The sequence below is a fragment of the Eimeria mitis genome, genomic scaffold (assembly GCF_000499745.2).
Source record: "Eimeria mitis Houghton genomic scaffold, Emh_scaff1847, whole genome shotgun sequence".
NCBI lineage: Eukaryota > Apicomplexa > Conoidasida > Eucoccidiorida > Eimeriidae > Eimeria > Eimeria mitis.
The window spans coordinates 1-9,504 of NW_024015092.1; the positions used below are offsets into that span (position 1 = coordinate 1).

Sequence of the window (9,504 nt, forward strand, 5' to 3'; positions counted from 1 at the left end):
CGCTAAGGTTTCTACTGCTTGAGCCGCCGTTGCCGTGGCTGCTTTTGTGGCTGGCGCTGCTGTTGCTGCCGCGGTTCCTGCTGCTGCTGTTGCTGTTGCTGCCGATCGTCGGCGGCATTGGTGTCGTCGTGCTGGCGGTTTGAATCATCATCTCCATATTGTTCGGGGAGGTAGACACTGCCAAAGAAGCAGCGCGTTAGGTATAAGCCTTGTAGCTGCTGCTGCAGCTGCAGCGCCTCTGAGGCAGCGGCGGCGGCATTTGGCTGTCGTGGATTTCGTTTCCTGCCACTTTGTTGTTGCTGCTGCTGCTCATTGGCTCCTTCCCCTGGGCCTTCATCATCGGATTCTGTCTGTAACTCTGCTTGCTCCCCCTGCGTTGCGAGTTCCTCTGCTAATGTCTCCGCATCTGCTGCACTGCGTAGCAGCAGCTCCTCTGTAGAGACACCGCACCCCGGCAGCCGAACAAGGCCCAAGTGTTCGAGTGTACAGACAGCAACACCAAACCGCAGGAAGAGGTGCTGCAACAGCGAGGCGTTGTGGCAGCTCCCACTCGGGAGAGAAGTTTCAGCCTCCCGCTGCAGCGCACGCAGACCCTCTCTTTCTGCTGTCTCCCTCTTGCCCGTTGTCTCCTTCCCGCCTGTGTCGTCTTTCATTGTCTCTTCGGTTGCTGCTCCGGCCTTCTTCTGGAGCTTTGCTGGTCTATGGGGGACGGCGAGTGCCTGCTGCTGCTTCTGCTGCTGCTTCTGCTGCTGCGTCCGAGCACGTAGCTGCTGCTGTGTATACGTCTCAACCACGTCGGAGCAGAAGTGACAAAACAAATACCAGAGGGGAATGCGGCGGCTGCCGAAGGCAACGCGGCGGTAGACAAGGCTCGTATCATCAGCAGTAACTGCAGCAACGGTGTCTGCTCGTCCCATGGCTGCTGCTGCTGCTGCTGCCGTTTGCTGGTGATACTCCAGGGCACTACCGCTGAGGCATGCCAGCTCCTGTAGCACTTCCACAGGTCGCAGCGGCAGCAGCCGGGCCAGGGTGTCTGCTGCTGCTGCTTCTGCGCGGTGTGTAGGGGCCTTGGGGGCTGCTAGCGCAGCAGCGAAGTACTGCGGCTGCTCTGCTGCAGCAACAGACAAGGACCACACACCCAGCTCACATCCTAGNTGGTTACAAAAGGCGCTGTCAGCGCTGCTGCTGGTGCTGCTGCCAAAGCCCCCAGAGAAAGGCAAAGGCGCTGCGCTGGCGCGCCGTGCAAGCCCAGAAACAAACGCGGGAACAACCTGCTGCTGTCCTCGCTGTTGCTGCTGCTGCTGTTGCTGCTGACAGGTATGCTGCAGCCGCTCCATGAGTTGATTCATCGCCTTGAAAAGCTCAGAAGCTTTACCCATCTCCGTTGTCCGTTGCTGCTGCTGCTGTGGCTTTTTCTGTTGCTGCTGTTGCTGCTGCATGCGGCCCTCGAGCTGCAGCAGCAAGGCCCACTCTCTCCCGGTTTGCCGGCTGAACTGCTGCAGCGCGAGCAGCAGCGCCTGCGGCACTGCAGCAACCTGGCGCGTCGTTGCTGCAGCATTAAGAGCTTCTGCTACCAAAGTGGTCACCAAGCTGCTCACGCGGCAGCACGCCCCCGCAATCCGTTGCAGCTCCTCGCAGACTGCAGCAACACAGCAGCAGCAGCAACACAGCAGCAGCAGCAACACATCAGCAGCTGCAGCAGAAGCAACTGCACCAAACAACTTCAAACAACACCCCCAACCCAACGCAACATGAACATTATGCGGCTGCGGGGTTGTTTGCCTGCTGCTGCATGCAAGACGTACTGGGACTGACGATCTGAGCTGCAGCAGCAGCAGAAGTTAGCGGTTTTCCCTGTAGAAGATAGTCATGGTAACCAGTGGTCCTGCTGGTGCCCCCCAGTATCTCTAGCAGCATCTCCACTGCACGAAGAGTGCTGCTGCTGCTGTCTTGGCTGTTAAGAGCAGCGGCAGACTCCGAGGCACTGAGTGCGAACGCTTGCCGCTGCAGCAACACGTGCTGCTGCAGCACCACCAGCAGCCGCATACCCAATCCTGCTGCTATGCGACGCTCTAGCACCTGCACAGCAGCAGCAGGAAGCACCTCCTGCTGCAGTGCAGCACGGCGCCGGCTTAGCTGCTGCTGCTCGTCTGCTGCTGCAGATAAACCNGCACCTCCTGCTGCAGTGCAGCACGGCGCCGGCTTAGCTGCTGCTGCTCGTCTGCTGCTGCAGATAAACCCGAACAATCCCACCAATGCTGGAGCATCGAGAGAGCCCTTCTTATGGGTGCGCATGGGGTCTTGCTGCATCCCTCCTGCTGCGGCATCTGTTGTTGCTGTTGTTGCTGCTGCTGCTGCTGCTGCTGCTGCTGGCGCTGCACTTTCCATGCTCTGCAGCAAGGAGATTCGAGCTTTGCTGCGGCTGTTGCGCGCAACTGCGCATGCAGCAGCCGAAACTTCGCCATCTGCTGCAGCAGCACCTCCTCCTGCTGCGGTGTCAGGACAGCAGCAGCCAACAGTGCCAGCCTTCTCTCGACCACCTCAAGGTCTGCCTTAGAGTTAGATGCAGCAGCAGCAGCAGCAACACCTGCTGCATTTGCTGCACCAGTAGCAGCGGCGGCATGATCTTTGCTGCTGCTGCTGCTGCTGTTGTTGCTGCTGCTGTTGCTGCTGCTGCTCCCGTCCTTGCTGTCGCTGCCTGTAGCAGCCACAGCGCGTGCATCCAGGGCAAGGTAAGAGAAGGGGTGATCAGCGAAGAATTTGTAGAGCAGCATCCGCGAGATGCGCAGCAGCTGCAGCACGGAGGCGCCCTGGTCCAGCAGCAACTCCTGAAGCTCTTCTATAGCTGCTGCAGGCAACACAAAGAGGCTGCTTGCGGGGCAGCACAGCAGCAGCTGCAGCAGCGCATCGTGTACAGCAGACGGACGCAGCAGCACTGCTGCATCGAGCTGCAGCAGCCTCAACGCTTCAGGCTCCAGCAGCTGCTGCACAGCAACAGCAGACGCTGCAGCAGATGCTAGCACCATCACGGGGACCCCATGCTCAGACCGCAGCAGCGACAGCAGCAGCAGCAACTGCGAAAGAACTCGCGGAGAAAATGCCTCCAACTCCTCCAGCACAATCACCAAGATGCTCCTGCTGCTGCTGCTGTCGCTGCTGCTGCTGCTGCGGCGGCGGCGGCGGCGAAGAGGGCTCCTGCTGCTAGACTTCTGCCCGGGGCTACGGTTGCTGTCGTCGCCACTCTCAGCCGAGGAGCTCTCGCTGCTGCTGCTGCTGCTGCTTCNCCGGGGCTACGGTTGCTGTCGTCGCCACTCTCAGCCGAGGAGCTCTCGCTGCTGCTGCTGCTGCTGCTTCCTGCTGCTGCCTGCCGCTGAGAGCGGGTGCGCACCGAGCATCCCTCCCCCTTGCTGCGCCACCTGCAGCAGAAGCCTCTGTTGTGCTGCTGCAGCAGCTTGCGCCAGAGCTGCCCCAGTCTGCTGCTTTGGTCTGGGCCCCAGTAACTCCCATCATCCTCGTCTGCTACAGGTGCAGGTATGGGGCCTTGTGCACTGCTGCTGCTGCTGCTACTATCTTCTGCCGCTCCCTCGAGACACCGCAGCAGCAGCTGCTGCTGCTGCTGCGCCCACAAACCCTCGAATTCGCCCCATGCTGCAGAAGCAGCTGCGTCAGCAGCAACCTCCTCGGGGACTGCCGCTGCATCCCCTCCGGCTTCCTCTGATCTGCTGCCACTGCTGCCACTATTGCTGCTGCTGCTGTTGCGGCCGATGCACGTGCTGCAGCAGCTGCTCGCCTTGAGCTGTGCGTACACCGCACGCAACGCCGCCTGAGCGTTGGTGCAGCTCATTGCTCTCAACACAACTTGCCTCAAAAACAGTTCATCATCGCGGTTGCTGCTGCTGTTGCTGCTGACGCGGCTGCTATGTCTGCCCCCGCAGCAGCACTTCGACTGCTGCTGCAGCTGCAGCTGCAGCATCCGCACCGCCAACCGGTGGTCCTCAACATCTGCTCCCACATGCATAATGACAACGGGAAGGAACTCACAAAGGCTGCTTCTTCCCCTCCTAGTGCTGCTGCTGCTGCTGCTGCTGCTGCTGCTGCTGTTAGGAGTAGAGGCAGCACAAGCAGCCTCGGGCTGCAGCCGCTCGAAAGCCCCCACAGTTGCGTGGGTTCGGACGATTCGGCAGATGCTCTGCAGCTGCTCCTGCATTGCTGCAGATACTGCTGCTGCTGCTGCCAGCAGCAGCGTCTCTTGCTGCTCCTCTGCTCGCTTGCAGCGCAACAGAATAGAGGGGACCTCAGCAGCAGAAGCAGCAACTCCATCGTAGGGGTATCTCCCAAAGACAGCAGGCACAACCACTGGTAATGGCGTTGCCCTGCTGCTGCTGCTGCTGCTGCTGCTGCTGTTGATTGCCGCGGCATCATCTTCGTCTTCGCTGTATTCCTCTAGAGCCTCCTCCAGCAGCTCACTGATGAGCCGCTGCTTCTGCTGCTTCTGCTGCTTCTGCTGCTTCTGCTGCTTTTGTTGTCTATGGCGAAACTCTCTAGAAGCTGCATGCTGGGCCCCTGGTGCCGCCAGGAGAGGAGAGGGGGGCCCCTTAGGGGGAGAAACACAGAAGCAGCTGGTCTGTACATCTTCCGTCTGCTTGCGAGAGCCCTCCCCAAACACAGCCCACGGTATAACAGGCATTTCAGTTGCTGCTGCTGCGGCTGCTGCTGCTGCAGCGGCAGTCGATGCTGCGCCCGGACCCCCCAGGCCCCCTCTGTCCTGCGGCGCCGGGGACCCAACCAGACAAATGCTGACGTCGGCGGGCGGAGCAAGGCTCTCAACGCTATTGCTGCTGCTGCTGCTGCTACCGCTGCTGCTGCTGCCGGGATTTGTATGCGCCGGCAACCACAACCCAGGGCTCCAGTGTGGGGTATACTGTGAGGGTCTTGGGGGCTCTGGCGTTGGTGCTGCTTGATGGTTGCAGTAGAAATACTGCAGGGATGAAGTATTCAAGGGGAAAGTGCGATGCTGCTGCTGCTGCTGCTGCTGCAGCTGCTACTGCTCCAGGCCCTAGAGGGTTGTTGTTGTGGTGGGGTTGTTGTTGCTGCCTATTGCAGCTGCGTGTTCTTCCCCCTTGAGGCTGAAACAGAACTAGAAATTCGACGAAAATTATTTATTAAAAATGTCTTTTTGGTGTAGACGAACTTAACGAAGGAGTAGGATTCCCCCAGCCCCTGTTTGGGGGCCCCAGCCCCGATATGCTGCATGGGCAGCGAACCCTAAACCCTAAACCCTAAACCCTAAACCCTAAACCCTAAACAATGAACAACAAACGATGCACAGTGATCAATGGAGGATGAACTATAGATGCTGTGCTTCATCGCCTCATCGCAACAGCCGTTTCTGCTGCTCGGCTTTCAGCCCGCAGCAACAGCAGCAAAGGGAAAAGACGCAAGAGCAGCCTTCTCTTTGGTGTTTACTGCTGCAGCAGCAAAGCAGCAGGTCGAAGCAACAGCTACAACAGCAGCAGCTACAGCAGAAGCACCAGCTGCTGCTGCCGCTGAACTAGCAACCAAAGCAGCAGCTGCAGCACAGGTACCCTCGCGAGCAACAGCAGCAGCATACTTAGCAACAGCAGCACCGCTAGAAGCAGCAGCGCAAGCAACCGTGCAAACAGGAGCTGCAGCTACAACAGGGAAGCAGATCGCAGCGACAGCCGCCAAAGAAGAGCCGGCAAGCCTCAGGGTGCCACCAGCAGCTGCAGCAGCAGCACAAGCCGCAGCAACAGCAGCAGTAGAAGCAGCAGGAAAGGGAACTACAAGCATCACGCGAAGCATCAGCAGCACCCTCTCCAGCATAGTTTGCAGCAGCCGATGAAGCAACAGCAGCAGCAGCCGCTGTAGCAGCTGCGCTGCGGCTGTCATAACACGCGATCAACTACAGCAGCCCCTGCAGCAGCAGCCTCTGCAGCAGCAGCCCCTGCAGCAGCAGCCCTTGCAGCAGCAGCCCCTGCAGCAGCAGCCCTTGCAGCAGCAGCCCTTGCAGCAGCAGCCCCTGCAGCAGCAGCCCCTGCAGCAGCAGCCCCTGCAGCAGCAACGACAGTGGCAGGGGGAGCAACAGCAACAAGCGCGGTAGAAGCAGCAACACGGACACACACAACAGCTGCAAACACTCCCCACTGATGACTACCCCCGAAGATATCGACGCGTTTTTCAACGCTCTTGTTGGTGGGGTTGGCTTGGAGGAGGAGGCACCAGGAAAGAAGGCCCAGCAGCAGCAGCAGCAGCAGCAGCAGGAGCAGCAAGCGCAGCACTTGCAGCAACAGCAGCAGCAGCAACAGCAACAGCAACAGCCGGGCAATGCAGCGGGTCTCAACGTAGCCCATGCAGCAGCTGCTGCAGGATCAGGGGCTGCACCTGCCGCAGCTGATCCTGCTGCAGCTGCACCTCTCGCTGCTGCTGCAAGAAGTGAAACGGCTTCGTCAAAATTGCCTGCAGCAGCAGAGAAAGCTGCGGCTCCAGGTCCGGCTGCAGCAGCACCAGCACCAGCAGCAGCAGCAGCACCACCACCATCACCAGCAGCAACGGCCCTTTCTTCTCTACCAAACCCCTCTGCAGCAGTGAATACCTCTGCGCCCTTACTGCAGCAGCAGCCCCCTGCGCAGCCCCCTCCCGCTGCAGCGGCGAGCAGTATCCATTTGCCGCAGCAGCAACAGCAGCAGCTACAGCAGCAGCAGCAACAGCTGCCGCAGCAGACACCTATGAGCTGGCAAGGGCGGGATCCCCCTGAGCTGCAGTGCGAGCCGCCATACGCGTACGTGCCTCCCGCGTGTACGGTATCAGCAGCTCAGTCGCAGCAGACAGCAGCGCAGCAGCAGCAGGCAGCAGCGCAGCAGCAGCAGGCAGCAGCAGCGAAGCAGCAGGCCGAGACAGCGAGTTTGTGCGTTTCTGTTGCTGCTGTGGGGCGCCTAATAGAAAGCAAACTCCGAGAAAACGAACAAATGCTGTTTGCAATTCATGAAAACCTGAAAGTGGGTATCTGCTGCAGCAACAGTATGTGGGTGGGGTTGTTGTTATGCATGCATGCGTACTTCTGGCTCTGCTGCAGCAACNCTGCAGCAACAGTATGTGGGTGGGGTTGTTGTTATGCATGCATGCGTACTTGTGGCTCTGCTGCAGCAACAGCATGTGGGTGGGGTTGTTGTTATGCATGCATGCGTACTTGTGGCTCTGCTGCAGCAACTGTATGTGGGTGGGGTTGTTGTTGTGCATGCATGCGTACTTGTGGCTCTGCTGCAGCAGCTGTATGTGGGTGGGGTTGTTGTTATGCATGCATGCGTACTTGTGGCTCTGCTGCAGCAACAGTATGTGGGTGGGGTTGTTGTTGTGCATGCATGCGTACTTGTCGCTCTGCTGCAGCAACAGTATGTGGGTGGGGTTGTTGTTATGCATGCATGCGTACTTCTGGCTCTGCTGCAGCAACTGTATGTGGGTGGGGTTGTTGTTATGCATGCGTGCGTACTTCTGGCTCTGCTGCAGCAACTGTATGTGGGTGGGGTTGTTGTTGTGCATGCATGCGTACTTGTGGCTCTGCTGCAGCCACCGTATGTGGGTGGGGTTGTTGTAGTATGCATGCATGCAGTTCTTGATGCTGCAGCTGCTGCTGCTGCTGCTGCTGCTGCTGCTGGCGGTATCCCTTCTCTGTTGCAGGTCGGCCGCTATGGAGATGCTCTCTGCTACTTCGAGCGCCTGCAGCAAAACCTACTCTTCCTCGCCATGCTGGCGGACCAGCACGTTAGTCTGCTGCTGCTGCTGCTGCTGCTGCTGCTGCTGCTGCTGCTGCTGCTGCTGTTGGTGTTGTTGTTGCTTCTACTGTTGCTGCTGGAGGAGTTGTTACTTGTCGCTGCTGCTGCATGCGGTTTACTTTTCCCAACCTGTTGTCCGGGCTTGGGTCGCGAATGCATGCTCGCATGCATATTTCGTCTTCTGCATGCATGCATGCATGCATGCATGCATGCATGCACTTGGAGTCTTATTGGGGAGTATGGCTTTGAGTCTTTGTTTAGGTTGGGGGCACAACGCCTGTAGTGTGTGCTCGCTGGCGCACGCATGCATGCATGCATGCATGCATGCATGCATGCATTTGTAGCAAGTGCAGCTGCAGCTGCATCCCCGCATGTCTGCATGCGTGTGCACTGTGCGTACAGCGCGGGGGCTTGAGTGAAGGGTCAATGGAGGAGCAGCAGCAGGCCTTCTATGGCAACCGGGATTTCTGGAGCCACGAGGAGCTGCAGCGCCTCCACCACGCGCTGCGTACGCCGGGGCAAGGTGAGGTGCAGCTGCAGCAGCAACAGCAGCAGCAGCAGCAGCAGCAGCAGCAGCAGCAGCAGCAGCAGCAAGTCAGATTCGTTTCTGAACGCCTTAAGGCCAGCGGGCTGCTGCTCCTACCCTCTTGCTTCTTAGCTGCCCGTGATTCGTATCGCTTGCTGCAGCAGCGGGAACGATATTTTGTTCGGTTGTAGTTGTTGCTGCTGCTGCTGCTGCTGCTGCTGCTGCTGCTGCTTCAGATCTGCAGCAACTTGCTGCTGCTGTAGGCAGCAAGAACTCCGCGCAGATCCTCTCTTACTTGTCACATGCAGCAGACCGCCACATGATGCACCGAGCAGCAGCCGGGCCGGCTGGCAGTGCTGCAGCAGCAGCAGCAGCAGCTGCTGCTGCTGCGGCTTCTGGCTTCGGGACGACGGCTGCTGGCAACTCTGCTGCAGCAGCTGCTGCTGCACCGGCTTCTCTTCCTTCAGGCGGTATGTACTGAGTACTATGCTCTAAACCGATACTTAGTATCTGCAGCAACAGCAGCAGCAGCAGTAGCAGCAGCAGTAGCAGCAGCAGTAGCAGCAACTGCTGGAGCTGCAGCTGTAGTGTTTTGCCTTCGCTGCTGCTTCGGCATATGTGGGTGGAGATGCTGCTTGGTTTGTTTTTTGTTTTTTTGGGTTTATTTATATAACAGCGTAGATGTGATGCAGCAACAAGTGAAAGACGCAGCACGAGAGATAGATTTTCTTTTGCTGCCAGTTGCTGCTGCAGGGACAGGAGCAGCAAACGCTGCAGCAAGAGCGACGCATGCGACACAGGAAACTCAAAAACAAGAGGATAAGCAGCAGCAGCAGCAGCAGCAGCAGCAACTGCAACCGCAGCAGCAAGTGCAACCGCAGCAGCAAGTGCAACAGCAGCAGCAGCAGCAACCGCAGACGCAACAACAGCAGACCCAGCCACAGGTCATGCAGCAGCAACAGCAACCGCAGCAGAAGCAGCAGCTGCAGCAGCAGCAGATGCAAATACCGCAGCAGCAACCTCAGCAGCAAATGCAGCAGCAGCAACAAATGCAGCAGCAGCACCAGCTGCAGCACCACCAGCAGCTCCAGCAACAGCAAATACCAAAGATAATGCATCAGCCAGCTCCGCAGCAGTTTCAGCTACCGCAGCAACAGCAGCAGCAGCAGCAGCAGCAGCAGCAGCAGC

The 9,504-nt window shown here is 58.7% G+C and overlaps 3 protein-coding genes across 3 annotated transcripts; 1 reads left to right on the plus strand and 2 right to left on the minus strand.

Moving 5' to 3' along the window:
• Positions 1-11: 11 nt before the first annotated feature.
• EMH_0044490 (uncharacterized protein) lies at positions 12-3,026 on the minus strand (the record flags this gene model as incomplete). The annotated part of the gene is given in 5 exon segments (XM_038022356.1): positions 12-1,152; positions 1,156-1,639; positions 1,806-2,079; positions 2,254-2,391; positions 2,481-3,026. Coding segments are annotated over 5 exon segments (2,583 nt in total).
• A 95-nt stretch (positions 3,027-3,121) lies between these two features.
• EMH_0044500 (uncharacterized protein) lies at positions 3,122-4,687 on the minus strand (the record flags this gene model as incomplete). The annotated part of the gene is given in 2 exon segments (XM_038022357.1): positions 3,122-3,281; positions 3,285-4,687. Coding segments are annotated over 2 exon segments (1,563 nt in total).
• A 1,480-nt stretch (positions 4,688-6,167) lies between these two features.
• On the plus strand, positions 6,168-8,797 carry EMH_0044510 (uncharacterized protein; the record flags this gene model as incomplete). The annotated part of the gene is made up of 4 exons (XM_038022358.1): positions 6,168-7,016; positions 7,696-7,779; positions 8,193-8,454; positions 8,553-8,797. 4 exons carry the CDS (start codon positions 6,168-6,170, stop codon positions 8,795-8,797), a joined length of 1,440 nt encoding a protein of 479 aa, XP_037878212.1.
• Between the last annotated feature and the right edge of the window lie 707 nt (positions 8,798-9,504).